General features: G+C 53.0%; 1 protein-coding gene across 4 annotated transcripts in view; it reads right to left on the minus strand.

Moving 5' to 3' along the window:
- Positions 1-17,202, minus strand: part of ADGRD1 (adhesion G protein-coupled receptor D1) — a 126,510-nt gene that overhangs the window by 81,447 nt on the left and 27,861 nt on the right. For all 4 annotated transcript variants that reach the window (XM_045459387.1, XM_045459388.1, XM_045459385.1 and 1 more), the window contains 7 exons: positions 14,190-14,444; positions 10,121-10,185; positions 9,242-9,397; positions 6,554-6,613; positions 3,773-3,890; positions 2,424-2,534; positions 530-605 (listed from right to left, as the gene is read on the minus strand). In XM_045459387.1, the coding sequence (XP_045315343.1) occupies positions 530-605; positions 2,424-2,534; positions 3,773-3,890; positions 6,554-6,613; positions 9,242-9,397; positions 10,121-10,185; positions 14,190-14,444 (841 nt within the window). The remainder of the gene's footprint in view (positions 1-529; positions 606-2,423; positions 2,535-3,772; positions 3,891-6,553; positions 6,614-9,241; positions 9,398-10,120; positions 10,186-14,189; positions 14,445-17,202) is intronic.

A 17,202-nucleotide genomic window follows, 5' to 3' on the forward strand; every position in this document is an offset into this window, starting at 1 on the left:
AAGACCCAGAGGTGGGGGGGGGCAGTCCCTGAGCTACCGGAGCCCGCCATGCTTCTATGTAGAGGCCTCCCTGGATGTGAGCCAACACAAAAGTGAGCACAGACAGGACACGGAGAGATCAGATCGCAAGGCATCCCCTGGGTCCCTGGATCTAACTGTGCCTGAAGCCTCCTTAGTCTCATGAGCCCCCAGTCTCCCCACCTTCCACCTCAGCCAACGTATCTAATACACCCTGACTGCTGGAGACATGTGCCACTGTCCTCCCACTCTACAGAAGTGGCGGCTGAGGCTCAGGCAGTTGGGTCACTCGCCCGCAGTCACGCAGGTCCTTCCAGGCAGGGCAGATATGGTCACCTGACTGCTGCACCCTCAGGCTGCCCACCCAGGGCCCGCCGAACCCCCAGTGTCCTCCAAGGCTATATGGTGTATGCCTGTGATGGCAGGGAGGTGGGGGTGTCACAGCCACCCAGCAAACAAGCACACGCACACCCACTGCCCTCTCCGTACCATGTGACCCTGAGGGACTCACTTGGTCTTGGCTGGCCAGATGTTGTCCAGGTAATTGTGCATCGTGTGGTAGAGAAGGCCCACGATGGTGGTCCAGGCTGGGGAAAAGCAGAGGGTCACAGACACCCGTCAATCTTCCTGGTGACAAATACCCCAGCCAAACCCACTTGCCCAGCAATGCACAGTGCAGACCCTCACACCCAAAACCCCAGGGGCAGCTCCTGGGGAGTGGGGAGGGAGAAAGTGAGGGACTCTCAGGGTACAGTTTTCCATGAGTCTGAGTAGAAACTTTGTGACCCTTCAGCTATGGATTCAACCGTGACAATGACTCCCTGCTCCTCCCCTGAGTCAACTCCAGACAGACAGATACAACAGCTCCCAGGGGGGGAGCCAGACTCGCCAGAAACGCTAGAGTTCACGAAGGCACAGGGCCCCGCTCGAGGGGCGGTCCCAGCGCCAGCCTCCAGCTTTGCATCCTCCGGGTGAGCATGTCCTGTTCGCTGCTGGTGTATGAGGCATCTGTAGTAACACGCATGCTTGAACGAGCCGGCAGACGCAGGGTTTACAAGCGGCAGTGACCACATACATGCCCCTCATGCCTTTCGGCTGGGTCCCACCTCTCTGCCGTACGACAGCTCTGAAGCAGGAATCATTTTTTCTGTTATTTCCCTCCACCCACTTCACGGAGAGCGCTTGGAGCATAAGCGGTTAGCTGTCTTCCCGGGATCGTCGGGGATGTTTGTCGACTCTGTTTACATTTCAGGAATATCTTTAACATCCTCTAAGTCTCAGCATGTGCCACGTAGAGGGGCTTTGCTCATTCAGCTCTCCAAACGATATTACGAGCCCAGTACGAATACCGGCCCCGTTTCACAAATGAGGTTCGGTAACTTGCATAAGGCCGCACAACCCATAAGTGGCTGAACCCGGAATTCCCGGGAATTCCAGCCACCGGTCAGCGCTCGTGACCAGTAAGTCCTGCTGCCGGTGGGAGGAGCCTTCACAGGGGACAGCATGAGGCTGCGGCCCAGCTCGCTCGGCAACACTGAGGGTTTCCAGCTCATGCAGCCAGGTGTGTGAGATGAGCAAAGGTCACGTGTGCCTCTGGCGGATCAGAGCATCATCTCCAGACCTTTCTGGAGTTCACCCCAAGTGTAGGGGGCTGTCATCTAACATCCCCGGGCACCTTTCACACAGGCGAGCAAGATGGTGGAGGGAGTGGAGGTGGGCTCCCGAGGGCTGAAGAGTGGGGACTCCTTGCTGGGGAGGGGACACCGTGATCCTACGCCACCCACACTGGTCTTGGTCCCCAGTCTCTGAGGCAGAACTGGGAATCCCATGTCCTCTGGCCAGAGCATCAGGAGCTGAGTCAAATCCACGACTCCCCTGACACCCCGAGGGACGCGTCTGTGACGAGTCACTTTTCAAGGAGTCTGGAGGGACCGTGACTGCAGTGGAAATGGCCAGAGTTGCCTGAGCCCCTGAGACAGAAGCAGAACCCAGACCCCTGGGCAGACCAACCCCAAACCTAGCCCGAGGCCAGGGACAGGGGAGGGGAGATGGCCACATCTAGTCACATGCGGCTGACATGTCTCAGTGCAGATTTGGGAGGACACAAGGCGTCTTTCACGGTGGATCAGAATCGCCTCAAGAGCCTCCCCAAAATGCAGATTCCCCGCCCCTGTCCCAAGTCCCGGTTCACGAGGCTGGAGGGCACTGGGAATCAGCATTCCGAGTGAGCGTCTCGGGAGCTTCCCGCCACACCCCGAGAAGAGCCGGCCCGGAGCGCAGGAAGCGGCGAGCAGGTCTGAGGGCGGTGGCTCGCCAGGTAACAGCTGGCAACACATCTGGAAGGGCTGAGGACTGGCGGGGCCCCCCCGCCCGAGCTCCCGGGCGGGCCCTGCAGCTGCACTCACCTTGGCTGCGGAAAGCCTCGTGGGGAACCTCGATGTAGCTCTGCCCCTGAGCCGGGAAGCGGTAGTGGGAGGAATTTATGGCCTCGGGTAGGAGTTTGGCCACAGAGAACTCTGAGAACAAGCCAGAGACAGGAAGCCACAGTCAGTCAGCTCCGCGGCGCAGGAAATTGGGCTGTAAAACCCCATCTGCCTCTGCTGTTTTTAAAAGAACATGCTCCCCCGGGTAGTGTAATTACCTCTAGAAAATGACGACCTGAAAAAATAAGAGTCCGGGGAAAGTAATTTCGAGCGTGGCTAACGTGTCCATCCGGCCACACGCTGTGGGGGCCCCGTGGCCTGAGGTGACCCCTCCTTCCCTCCGGGCCTCTGTCACCATGGCTCTCAGTTATGCGATGACCCACCCCCCCGTGCGGAGGGGGAGCCGCTCCTCACCACACTCTGGGGGACCCCGTGAGACACAGCAGGAGGAAGGCACCCGAGACACACACCTCCCGGCCGTCAGGCAAACGTGTCATTGCACGGAGGGAGCCATCGCAGCCGACTAACTCCCACCACAACTATCCTCCGTGGCTCAACTAGGCTTCTGATCCAGAGCCCGGCTGCTGCGGTGGAGCTCAGCAATGCTCCCGAGGTAAAGACTGTAGGAGGGAAGCGCTGCGAAGTCAGCACGTGTGGGACGCTGCTCCGACCATCCCGGAGAGGCAGATTTAGGCCAAGCCTCCAGCCGGCCCTCGGAAACCCGATTCTGCACCTTTCATTTCACAGGCACTCAAAGGAGCCGCGGCTTTTCGACTCCGTTCCGAGCACAGACGACCGAGCACAAGATCAGGCTGGTCCCCCAGTCGCCATCAAATGCTTACGTAGCTTTGCGTCCGCATCGTGGCTGAGCACGTGTGCCCCGATCTCACTCTCCCCCCAAAGTGTAATCCTGTGTAAGGGCGACCCAGCTCAGAAAAGCAGCGAGGTCTGTCTGGGCTGATGGGCGTGGTGCTCCGTCTGTGTGCGTGTGTGTGCCCACCTGCACGTGTGTGTAAACGCTGCCTGTGCACTCATCCCCGCGCGTGCATACGCTGTGCGTGCGCCTGTGCCCGCGTGTTTACACGCTGCGTGTGCACCTGCGCGCGCGCATTTGCGCACGTGTGTGCGCACCTGTGCGCTTATGTGTGTGCGCTGTGTGCGCGCCTGTGCGCGTGTGGGTGCGCACCTGTGCGGATGTGTCTGCGCACGCGTGAGCGCGCGCAGGTGGACGCAGGGCCGTCAGCGCGAACTCCAGGGGCCAGCGTCCCTCCCGCGCCTCCCGCGCCTCCGCCCGCACCAACGGCCGCGTCCCGCCCTGGGCGGACGACTACCTGCCATGGAGGAAGAGCCGATGATGGTGACCTGAGGGTCGCTGGCTTGCACGTTGGAAGAGATGTGGCCCATGACGGTGTCGACGGTCTCTATCAAGCCCAGCACGACGGCGCTGTCCTGCAAACGACACAACGTGAAGGAACTGAGCAAATGGAACGGGCACAAGTGCCCTCCCCAGACGCACTCGCCGAGCTCGCGGGGTCCGGCTCCGCACTGGCACCGCCGGTGCCCCCTCCCCCTCCAAAGGTAGAGCGCCCCGCGTCTGCGGAGGCCATGGTGGGCCAGGCCTGACCTCTCCATGACCAGATGGGAAGGAGCCGTGCCACTACCGCTCTCACAGGCAAACGCCGCACCGAGCCCGCGGAACACAGTCCCCCGGGCCACCCAAGCCATTGGCTCCAAGGCTTAGCCCCAGGTGACAGAGACCCAGTCCCAGCTGCACCCTGAAGTCACCAGGAACTTCAGCCAATCTCTGACCGGCCCTGCCATGCCCCCTTCTGTTTCCCGCGGAAGGGGCTAACTGGCCCCAAGTCCCCTCCAGGACAAGGACACCAGCGGCTTCACCCTACTCTACGTGCAGGGGACGGACGCCAGCTCCCCAGATCCTCTCTGCATGACCTTCCTGGTGCACCCCTTCCCTCCAAGGGCCCTCTCCACTTACTCTGCATCCCCCAAGCAGAGAGGATCCCAGTGGTCGCTGCCCCCAAGAAGGCAGGGGTCCCTCCTGGTCACCCCGTATCTCTGCAGACAGCCCACCTTGGGCTGACTGTCCCTCATTGTGAGACACTCATCGACCAGGGACAGGGCCTCTCAGCCACCCAGGCACGCAGTGGCTGTTCCCGTCTGCCATCATGCCCCTCTCTCCTTCCCGCCTTTCTGAAAACCATCTGTCAGCTAAGCGTCCTTAGCATTCTCTCACAAACGCACGCTCCATGGGAATCTAATGAGGTGGAAATAGAACAGGGAGGCCAATTTTAGACATTTTCTTTCAGGCCTGTGGCCTGGTTTCAATCAGCTAAGCCCAGTGGAGCACATGGAGATCTGTGTTTCTGGCCGGCAGTTCTGTTGGGCAGTGGCTGATTCGTACCTTCTCTCTAATGAACAGTCGAGCCTGCCTAAGCCTGAATGGTTTCATGATCATTTCTGTTCTGTGGCGGAGCGTTCAAAAAAAGTCACTTTAAAATGATGCTGAGAGGGGCGCCTGGGTGGCGCAGTCGGTTAAGCGTCCGACTTCAGCCAGGTCACGATCTCACGGTCCGGGAGTTCGAGCCCTGCGTCGGGCTCTGGGCTGATGGCTCAGAGCCTGGAGCCTGTTTCCGATTCTGTGTCTCCCTCTCTCTCTGCCCCTCCCCCGTTCATGCTCTGTCTCTCTCTGTCCCAAAAATAAATAAACGTTGAAAAAAAAATTAAAAAAAAAATAAATAAATAAAATGATGCTGAGAAAATAGGCCTACTCAGGTCCTCCGCTGGCCATGTTCCCAGGCTTTCCCAGGCTGCAGCCCTGTACAGAGCCACCCCCGGAGGTCATGAACTCTAGACGGCTGTGCCTTTTAGAAAAGGTTTCTAGGTAAGATTATCCCAATCTTAAATTCAGGATCCTTTTTCCCCCCTCCCTTTGCCAGGGTTAAATCCAATCTCATTCTGTTTGAAACTGTTCAAATAAAAAGTTCATCAAATGTAAATCCTGTAGCAATCTCATTAATAACATTTCTGCCACCAACCGGCAAATATTTTTTTAACATTATAGGGGTTCAGGAGAATAAGCACTTTAATATTAGACCGGTGTGGGTATGGCCCTGCTAAGCAGTTATGCGTCCCCCACCCCGCCAGGCAACCTTGTAGGTCCCATGTCAAGACCACGACATAAGAAAATGGACAGAGCCAGGACCCCAGGTCACTGGACTGAGAAAGGGCTCCTGAGACCCACTTCACACTTTGTATCAGTGAAAAGTTTCACCTGTGCTCTGCCACCGAGATGCAGGGGCCTCTTTGTTACTGCAGCACAGCCTCGCCTAGCCTGACTGATATACCTACTGTTGCTGGAAACTGCCCTGGACATAGTTAAGGACAGCCAGGTTAAATCACGCATAGAGAGTATTTGTGGAATATATACACATGAGCAAAACGTAAACTAGATGGAAAGGGACGTATGCAAGAGTGCTCAGGGTCACGGTGTGCCATAAGACTTCAGGTGACTGTTCTTTTATATATTTCTTACCAGCTGCAGTTTCTACCTTCTCTACAGCTTATTAACTTGTTTTATCAAGCAGTAAAGTCAATGACATTACTTTTAAAAAGAAAAAAAAGTATTCCATTCTCTATCTGCTGTTCAGAGAAAAAGAGAAGCTTTTTTGGTTCTTATACTTATCACGAAGTACATATTGCCACGTGTTCCACTTTTTTCACATAAGCTAGTGATCTTTAAGCGTAAAACATGTTTTTATTACCATTCGAGAAGAAAGTGATGGTAAAAAATTTATCATGAAAAATGATAAACGTCAACCAAGTATGCAGTCCTCATGGAGAACTGCAACCCCCTCCCTGCTCGGTGTGGAGGACAGTGGCATGTTATTGACACACAAGCCTTAAGCCATACAGAAGACAAGGCACTTCAAATCAGTTGTATATCTGGTCTGAGCTCTAACGTCCCAGATTGCGGGACGGAGGGATGCATCATTTCTCTTAGAGATGTGAATTGGGCCACAATCATACCACTTCTAGGAAGACACGGCAGTTCCCAAAGTATGTACGTTTTGAAGCTCAAATGTTTTTTGTCTTACCTCTGACACATCAATCCAACTGGGCAGTTGAAGAACCTCTCCCATGGTTTTTAAGAAAGCCTAAAGGCAGACAAAATGACACTGCTTAGCACGTATCTTAGAATTTATAATCTAGAACAGGAGTTGGCACTTTTATTTTTTTTAAAGCCCACCTAGTAAAGCGGTTAGGCTTTGAGTACAATTTTGTCACAAACACTCAACCCTGCCATTGTAGTGCAAATGTGGCCACGGACAACACAGAACCGAAAGAGCATGTTCCAATAAAACTTGATTAGCAAAACAAGCAACAGACCATATTTGGCCCAAGGGCTACAATTTGCCGACTCCTACTCTAGCGCAGTTTGGTGGAATAAACATATAATGCAAGCCACATTTCAAACTTTAAGTTTTCTAGTAGCCATATTTTAAAAAGTTAAAAGGCAACAGGCGAAATTAATTTTCAGAATATATTTTACTCAGTCCTATACCTATATACCTAACATAGCACTTCAACACGCGCTCAACATAAAAATTATCAATTTAATATTTCACACTCTTTTCTTTGTCCTAAGTTTTAGAAATCCAGGCCATATTTTACATTTAGGGCACATCTCAATTTGAATTAGCCACAGCTCAAGTACTCCACAGCCAGATACGGCTAACGGTGTCCTTATCACCCAGCACAGGAAATGATTTTTCCTCATTTTCCCCCTCCCAGTGCTAGCCAGTGAGAAGCCAGGACATCACGGAAAACTGAATAATGGACGCCAAGGGTTTTTACTTCTCACCCAATCAGAGATGGGTGGGGTTTGGAGTAAATCTGCAGGATTCGTCTGCAGGACGCCCAGGCAGGTCTCTCCGCCGGGGCCCACACCAAGAGGTCCCAAACCGAGAGCCCACAGGCTGAACCCGCCGCACAAATCCGCAAATAACTGCTTTCAAATGTCCGTTAGCTGTCCACTTCTTAAAAATTGGATTATTTTCCACTTGAAGGATCCAGGCATGCGGCTTCCCTTGCAAAATAAGAGGCTGCCCTACAGATGAAACTCCGGTGGATCCGAGGCTGCGGCCACCCCCTGCAGGTGAACCGCTGCCTCTACTCCTCCCTCGGTCCATCAGGGCCGAGTTTGCAATCTCCCACCCTGTCAGGAGGCCCAGAGAGGGAGGCGCAGGGAAAGAGGAAATCACCAAGCTTCAAAATGACCTGTGGAAACCTGCATTGGATTCCACATTCCAACACAAACATACCCTGGAGGCTACCGCCCACCCACCACGTACCCGCGCCCCCTGGGAATCCTTCCTTCCACCCCAGGGCTCCTGCCTGGAGCGGGTGGGGGGGTGGTGCCTGGAAGTGCGCAAGTACAGCACCTTGTTCCCGCCTCCATCTCCTTATGATTGGCTGAGCCATCACGCCCCGCCTGCTCCCCTTGGCCAGCGACTGGCCAGGTGGTGGTCATGTGACCGAGTTCTGCCCAATGAGCTGTGAAGGGAGATCCGAACGGGGAACCCTGGGAAAGCATTTCCGGCTCCCTCCCGGAGGCGGTCGGCTACCTTTGGGGTGTGGCGCTACCCCGGCAGCCGGTGGGAAACGCTGCGGAGTGTGTGGAGAACTGCGCTGTCGCCCAGAGCCCTGGTGTGCGGGAAGGCCGAAGCACTGGAGCCCAGGTGGAGCACTCCTTCGCCCCTGTGTGGAAGTAAGCCCTTCGTGCTGCTGCTAGTCCCCGGCGGCCAGAACCACTCCCGCAAGGAGGCGGATAAGGCGGAATGGCCTCTCCGCGCTGGCGGAGACGCCGAGCCTGGCAGAAGGTGGGTGCCTGGCCGGGGACATGGGGCAGGGGCCAGGACCCCGGAACCCAGCGCGCCAAAGATGTCAGCACTCGCCCCTCCCCCCCTTAAGGACGCCCGGGTGTCCCGAGCTCCTCCACGTCCGTCTGCAGCCAGCGGGTCTGGGAGGACGAAGAACCCTAACTGAGGGCTCACCTGTGCCAGACTCTGTTCTCCGCTCGCACGAGCCCACCTGGGTCCCCCGAGCCGAGTATCCTGTTGTCGCCCCCATATCGTAAATGAGCAGCGTGACCAAGGGCACTGGGCAAGCAGCCGTGGAGGGAAATTCAACCCTGCTGTCAGCCCTCTGCACCCTGCTCGGGACCCTTACACTGCACTCTCCCCAGGGAAACCCACTCGGCCGAGAGCCCTGGTGCTGAGATCAAGTTAAGTCCACAAGAGCCAGGGATCGGCCCCTACCTTGATCTGCAGAGTGAAAAGCACCTTGATTCCATCCCATAAATGGCACCTAACTTTAGGTAACTTTGGCAATTCCCACTGACTTGCACCTCGCGGCACTGGGGGGGTCACGCTGTGTGCACACCAGGGCTACATCTGCCCGAGACCCAACCCCACCCTTCACCTGTTGCCAAGGGAGGCAGCCGGGTAGCACACCCAGATGGTCAGCCGCCAGGTGGATGCGGACCTGGGAACAGGAGGTGAAGAGCTGAGTCTGAGCTGAGGGAGGCCCCAGCGTGCTGGGCAGAGCTGGCTGGAGGGGCCACCCCATCCGGCTGTTCACAAGAAGTCTGTAACCCAGACTTTTACGTAAAAGCTCACGACTTTTCTATGACTCTGTGCAGGTCAAACAAAACACGCCTGTGCTCCTGGATCTGGCAGTTTGCCTGCTGTGATCTGCCAGGCGCAGAAGAGAAATAGCTTTACCTTGGTGAGGTTCAGCGCTGTTTCCTGGGAGAGGGGCTTACTGGGTAAGTTGAGGGACACGTTTCGCAGGTAACTCAGTACCGTTCCTGGACTCTGGAGGTTCTTTCTCTTCTCCGTCAAGTTGGTTATGATAGGATGGTAGGCGTTGGCGGGCAGCTAAAAGGAATGAGAGGTGTGAGTTCGGGCTGGGGATGCAAGTCCAAGAAGTTCAGCCTGTGCTCCAGGCCACGTGCCTCGTGAAGCCCCGTGACGATGGCACTCGCTCTTATCGCATATGAGGCACTTCCGTGACTCTCTGACACGTACTGACCGCCTCAAGAAAGACGCACCTATTTGAGAGTTGAAACTAAGCACAGAGAGGCTGACCCAGAAACGCATGGGAAACAACTGGAATTTGCACCCACACAAATGGTGCAAGAGTCTGCGCCCCCGCTGTCCCCTTAAAGCTCCCAAGTAAGGTAAGTAGCATGATTACAAATACTGCTTCCAGAGGGGGACGTTTCTGAGTGGACTGATCTCTCCTCAGACAACGGGACAAGGGGCACAGACAGAAGGCATGCATCCACGCACAGCCCCCTGCTCTCCGCTCGCTGTGCCGCCTGCCCAGGAGACGGTCTCTGTGTTTGTGTCCCCGGACGTCTGGTTTACTTCCTTTCGACCCCTCTGGCCACAGGCCACAAGAAGCAGAGGACTTTCCCTTCAGTCAGCTGAGCATCCAGAGTTAGTGCCAAAGTTAGCTTCTCCTCCAGGGATGATTCCTCCCCGGACACTACACTGCCAACAAGAGAGAGCCAGACTGTCTGATGGAATTCAGCCCTGGCATAGTCTAAGCCGAAAGGCTTTCAGCAAGAGGGGACCGAGATCGATGTGCATGCTCACCACAGTGTTGGCTGGGGGTGTCATGAAGAAGCTTGGTGGCGTCGAAGACAACAAAGCATGCTTTCCTGGGGGGAAAAAAACAGTAACACTGAATTTAGGACTAAACCGTGGTCACTCTTCCAGCCTAAGAAAGGCCTGCCTTTATTCAAAACTCTCCAGCTTCAGACCCGTCTAAGACAGCCTGAGAATGCTGAGCAGGAATGCTGTTGCACAGATACAGGGCTAATAAATTAGCTTAATGGGTAGGTGGTATGGATTTTCCCAGGTCACATTACTTTTCTATTTATATTTCCAATCGCTTTTGAACACCCTTCACGCAAGTCGTCACATAAAAAGATGATTTTATGTAAGCTTTTACCGATCTCAGATAGATAAAGAACCAAAAGAAACGGCCTTCAATTACACCTGGACTAGTTGGGGATAGAATACAGAGTGCTGCTAATCTCTGGGCAGAGACAGACCATCCCTCCCAGACAGAAGAAGCAAGACAGACAAAGTGGTGGGGCACACTGTCCTCCTGAGTCCTTTCAACCCTGAGGATTCTGGTTATTCTTTTCCATTTGGTTAATTACAAATAACGAAGACATCTAACACCAAAGATAAGCCATATTCGCTCTTCTCTTCCTCTTCTCCACCAGCTATTTCGAATCTTAGCATTTCCTGGTAAGAACACAGACTGACTAGATGCTCTACCTCATTTTCGGAAAAATCCCTCAAGGTTGCTTGAAGTGATCTAAGGAAATGACCTCACCATCCCTCGTTAGCTCCAGTAGTAACCAGCCCCTCGGATTATGTGGGGCCCGGTAGCTGGGGGACAAGACGCCAAAGGGGAGACTCTGCCCAGAGGACTAGAGACCCAAACGCTAGGTTCTCCAAGTCAGAGTGACATTCATTCCTCAAATGCCAAGTAGTCACAGACGAGTCCCATCCAATTCACATATAACTTGTGTGAGTCCACAAAGTAAAGTGCAGGACAGTAAGGACTAACTCGGCAACCCTGCCCGTCGTCACCGTCGATGACCCTGGAAGGCTACGAGAAGAAATGAGAATCTTTCGTGTCCTCTGTGAGTCCCAGGTCCCAAGGGGCTCTTGTTTTGTGGGCATCGGATTGTGTGGGTGTGTTTTCAGTTTTCAAAAATACATAACTTGGAAATCGCACGACTCTGAACGCAGCCTTCTACTTCCTCTGATTTTCTGTGGAAGGGGTGGCCATCCATTGTAGCACTGGGAGCAAAGCTGACCAGGTGATGGATGATCAACCCTCTGCCTTTGTATGAATTAGGAAAAGTCACCGCATCTGGCCTGCTCTGGCTAATGGATTAGAAGGGGACACCCCCTCTGGGCCGGTCATGCAGAGAAATGCCTGCTTTGGGCTCACCCTTGGTGTGCAGACGGGGCTTTATGCAAAGACCAGGTTTTGCCTCCTCCTACAGACCAGACACAGCAGGGCCCTGGCCTGGCCTGAGAGCAGGCTGGACCTCAGCCCAGATGTCTGTCTTCACACAGCTGGCATGACCCTGGCTCTGATGGACCGACTCACATGGAGCAGTCTAGGGAACTTCCAGATCATTTTCTCTATACGTGCTTTATGTCATGTGACCTGTCTCCAAAAGCAAGTCCCCAAGCCATACGGGGCCCTGATGGGTGTAGTTCTGGCTCAGCAAAGGTGCATGTGTGCACTCCTTGGGATATGTAGGTGTTAATGCAACACCTCTCCTGAATGCCCCCCCCCCCAAAATCAGATACCACCTTCATGGGGCACAGAGGGTGAGGTGACCTGAAAGGCTGTGCCATGTGTGGGGCTGATCGCCCCATTTCTGAGCCCTGGGATGTCCTGGGGACAAGGGTTTGCTGGTACAGACACAAGAACCAGAAAGAGCAACACGTCTTTCCAGTGTTATTAAAATGGTAACGTACCGAGAAAGAAGGATTTGTTTCAGGCTTTCAGTAATACAAATACAGATGACATTTTAGTCTTGGTGACAAATCTCTGAATCTTAAGCTATAGAATGCAGAAGATTGATATCCTTCTTTCTTGTAAAGGACATATATTTTGTCCTTCTGTCACTTGTGTGACAGGAATGAATTCCACTTTCTTAGTGAAGGATGAGTGTCAAAGGCCGCCGTGGACACAACTTCCTGCACACACAGCGGCCATGCCCTGCTCTCGAGATCAGCAGCCCCAGTCATCTGTGGGGAGTCCCCTCTCCTCTGCATTTGGGACAAGCCAACCCTACTGCCATGTCAGGAGTGGACTGTGACCCAGGCCTAAGGCAGTCAGCATATCCCACACCCCCAGCCGCAGTTCTCAGCTCCTGGAAACTGGGATACACATGGGTCCATCTGGTCAAATGAGGCTCCTGGCCGGTCCTGCTGCAGGAGGAGACAGAAAAGAGAAGTTCATCTTCTGTGAGCATGGGGTGGAACCCTGGAGGGAACGGCAGCCATAGTGGCGCCACCAGAAGGAAGTGGGGTCAAACAAAGAGATTCCCAGTGACACATGTGAGCACCTAGAGCAAACCGGTCCTGAAGCGGATTTTCTCCTGTTGTTTCCATTGTGGGAGTTGTTTTGTTTTGTTTTGTTTTGTTTTTCATTTCCCTTGTTGGCGTAAGTCACTCAAGTTGTGTTTTCTGTCACATAATCACAGGGTCCTAACAGCCGAGGGACTCACTGTCAGAACCTGAGAGGGGGCAAGCCTTGCATTAACACCTACACCTCCCGGTCCCGACCTGCCCCTGCTGCTCTGGTGTCCATGCAGTGGCCAACCAACGAATGTTTATGAGTGACTGTCATTTTTTGGCAGATTATTTCACGTTCAAGGACCAGTGCATTCCCTTGTTATCACAGTGAAAATAGAATGGGGGAAGTAAATAGTAATCGTAAATCAGCAAAAATGTTGTGAAAACCTGCCACATGCAGGCATTGTGCTGAGGCCTGACACCCGTGACACTGTGGCTCCACAGCCCCCCACCCCTGGGACACGAGTAGTACTGTCGCCATCCATTTACGAAGGAGAACACAGTGATTTGGGAAGATTAAGATACAAAAAGTCGGGGCGCCTGGGTGGCGCAGTCGGTGAAGCGTCCGACTTCAGCCAGGTCACGATCTCGCGGTCCGTGCGTTCGAGCCCCGCGTCGGGCTCTGGGCTGATGGCTCGGAGCCTGGAGCCTGTTTCAGATTCTGCGTCTCCCTCTCTCTCTGCCCCTCCCCCGTTCATGCTCTGTCTCTCTCTGTCCCAAAAATAAATAAACGTTGAAAAAAAAAATTAAAAAAAAAAAAAAGAGAAAGAAAAAGATACAAAAAGTCATATACTACATGATTCCATGTGGTTGGAAGACCCAGAGGAGGGAAATCTGTAGAGACACTGGCTAAGCGGTGGCCAAGGGCTGGGAGGGGGACTTGGGGAGTGAAAGCTAGCGGGTGCTGGATTTACTTTTGGGGTGATTAGACTTTTTAAACCAGAGGGGATGGTCGCACAGCTGGTGAACATAGGAAGTACCACCAGATCATATGCCTTAAAATGGTCAAGTTTATGTTACATGAATTTTACCTCAGCCAAAAAAGTGACTTCCCACGTCCCAGAGTTCATTGTGGCTGAGTGAAGGTTTGAACCCAGGCCACCTGTCCCTGAGGGCCCATCAGAGCCTGGCATGCGGGAAGCACCTGGTAAGCATTTGTTGATCAGATGCACTAAAGGACCCGGAATGCCTGTTCCCAAAGGGTCTGTAATCATCCATCACATACACCTCAAAACCCCCTGGCGACCAGCAGGATATTCATCTCAGTGTGTCTCCGTTAAGGTGCCAGTTTCTCCATCCTGGGGAACAGGTGTTCTAGAGAAACGGCTGTATTTATGAGGTTCATTAGGATGCCTCTCAGCCTGCGGCGCAGACGGTCCCCTCAGGAGAGCGCGGAGCGAGAAATGCTAGTGAGGGAGGCGGACGGAAGGAGCCCTGTCCTCCGAGAGACGGGCAGAGCTGGCCCGAGCCCACCCCCCGTGCCCACTGTGTCCTTCCAGAGACGGGCAGAGCTGGCCCGAGCCCACCCCCCACCCCTGTGCCCACTGACCAACGGCAGCTGTGAAGTACATCGCGATCTCGTCCGGGGTCAGGGCCCGTTCCCAGACGATGAACTCATCGAAAGCTCCGACCTCATAACGCTTGGTCTGGTCCTGCTCAGACCCGATCACGAGGTTGACGCTGGGCTCCCCGTAGGCATGAGACACTTTGCCGCTTGGGTCGGAGGTGCTCAGGGTCCCATTGACATAGACTTTCAGACCCTCCTTGGATTTCCATGTAAACAAGACATGAGTCCAGTAGGGACCTGGAAAGAACAAAGATCACTGTTCTGCTGATGTGGGAAGCACATGTTTCTGAGTTGTTAAATCCCTTTTGAGATGATTAGTCACTGTTAATCTTGGTGAGTCCTTCATAATATAGATCTAACTTTTCTCAGTACTTTGAAGCACAGAGAAGAAATTGTCCCCATCCCCAAAATTCCAGAAGCAGTCCAGAGAGACCCTTTGCTATTTTAAATTAGATCCTTTGCTATTTTAAAATAAAATGAAATAATAGCTAATGGGGGTAACTTGTTCAAAAAAACAATCCTTTTTCTTCAGTCCTGCCTGTGCCATCATAGTGCAGGTCAATAAAACCCATTGGACAATAAAACCTATCCGAGGGCCTGATTCAGCCCAGGGCAGTTGGTATCCACCTCTGCTCTGATATGGTATATGGAACACTAATAAGCATGGTGGTATCATGGTAGTCAGGGCCACCCTCTGGGCTCATTCTCTCTGGCCTGAGAACCACAGTGACCCAATAAGAAGAATGTTCATCAGACATTGGTGGTAGCTTGCCCCACGAAGGGCCCAGCTTTGTTTTGCAAGTGTTGTGTTATCTCATGGGCTTACTTCTGGAAGGAATAAGGCAGCCCTTTAAAGGACATGTATCATCTTGAGCCCGGAATCATCTTAAATCATCCAGCAATAAGCTGTTGGGACTTCATCAAAATAAACCCTTCAGCACAGCAAAGGAAACAGCCAACAAAACTAAAAGACAACCGATGGAATGGAAGAAGATATTTGCAAATGACGAATCTGATAAAGGGTTATTATCCAAAGTCTATAATAAACCGATACAGCTCAACACCCAAAAAACAAATTATCCAATTTAAAAGTGAGCAGTAGACATGAATAGACACTTTTCCAAAGAAGACATCCAGATGGCTAACAGATACACAGGAAGATGCTCGACATCACTCATCGGGGAAATGCAGATCAAATGAGATACCACCTCACACCTGTCAGAATGGCTAAAATCAAAAACAAGAAGCAACAGGTGTCGGTGAGGATGTGGAGAAAAAGGAACCCTCGTGCACTGTTGGTGGGAAGGCAAACTGGTGTAGCCACTGTGGAAAACAGTGTGGAGACTCCTCAGAAAGTTAAAACTTGAACCGCCCTACAACCCAGCAATTGTACTACCGAGTATTTACCCAAAGAATACAAAAATACTATCTACAACAGCCAAATTATGGAAACAGCCCAAGCATCCACCCACTGATGAATGCATAAGAAGTGGTATATATATTCAGCCATAAGAAAGAATGAAATCTTGCCATTTGCAATGGTGTGGATGGAGCTATTGAATATTCTGATAAGTCAGAGAAGGGCAGATACCATATGATTTCATGCATATGTGGAATTTAAGAAACAAAACAAGCAAGGGGAAAAAAGAGAAACAGTCCAGGAAACAGACTCTTTAACCGTAGAGAACAAACTGATGGTCACCAGAGGGGAGATGTGTGATGGGGATTAAAGAGTACATGTATCATGATGAAAAATAAAATAATTAAAATATATATATATATTCTATATATTCAGTCACTCAGCAGTTACTTAGGACTTTCTTGTTCAGGTTGCTCAGGACTGTGCAACTTTATAATCCTGAGTCTCTGGAGAGCCCTTGGGTCCTAAATGGGTCCAAAGTGTATAGCCCTTGAATTTAAAGCAAGAATAACAACTTTCTTCAATGAACAAATAGAGTGTACTGCCAGGCAGAAATGTTTACAATTCTCCCCCATTTCCTTGGGTGGAAAAACAGAGCTCAGTAGACTTCACCTTAAAATATGTCGAGGAAACCTACTGGGTGCCCCATACAGTGTCAGCCCCGAGGATCATGGGGATAAGGCTGTTACATAAGAACCTGACCTTGGGCAGAAGGTGATAAGAGCCAGGAACAAGGTACAGGTAGTTCCGTCTGGGGGGGCAGGGGAGGCAGAGACTCCTGACCTGGGGTCAGAGAAAGCAAGCAGGCGAGATCCTCCCAGACCTCTTTTGCAGACAACGTTCAGGCTTGGTGTGAGTGAGTGAGCACGGCTCCCCCACTCCCCTAGGTAGCCCGGCACAGAGAGGGCTCGGACACACCTGTTTGGTTCCAGGTCTTTTAGCGACTAAGCCATAACAGCCTCCTTTCCATGGGCCAGAAGGTGCATTTTCCTGGAGGCCTTCGCTCTGCCAGCCCCGTCCGTGGTTCCCTCTTAGTCCCCAGCCTGGACTGGGCTCCCCCTCAATGTCACCCCAACACTTCTGGGGCCCTGGTCACCTCTACCTTGTCCAGTGTCCACTTCAGACCCTCTGCTCCCCAAGCTTCCCCCCCCCCACACCCCTGACTTGTGCCCACTGCACGACCCCACATCACCCCACGGAGCACAGAGAAAGCAGGAGTCTCCAGACCGAGCCACACTGGCCCGCAACGCCCACCTGCAAACTCCCCCACGTCGGCAGGGCCCACCGTGCTGCTCCCCACGTGTCCCAGGGCACCCCCACCACGGCTCCAACTCCTGTCTTCCAGACCCCCCTTCCTCCCCAGTCTTCAGCCACTTTTCCAAAAAGTCTTCACATCATACTCTAAATAAACATTGCCGAGTCTATACCACTAGAAAGAAGGAGGGGGAGGAGGCGAGGGATGATAGGGAGGAGGAGGGGGAGCAAAAGAAGAAAGAAGCAGGAGGAAGAGGGGAGGGGGGAAGGGAGGGGGAAATCGAGCAGGAGCCATGCTAAGCAGTACCGCATTTCATCTCC

Source organism: Leopardus geoffroyi, chromosome D3, assembly GCF_018350155.1.
Source record: "Leopardus geoffroyi isolate Oge1 chromosome D3, O.geoffroyi_Oge1_pat1.0, whole genome shotgun sequence".
NCBI lineage: Eukaryota > Metazoa > Chordata > Mammalia > Carnivora > Felidae > Leopardus > Leopardus geoffroyi.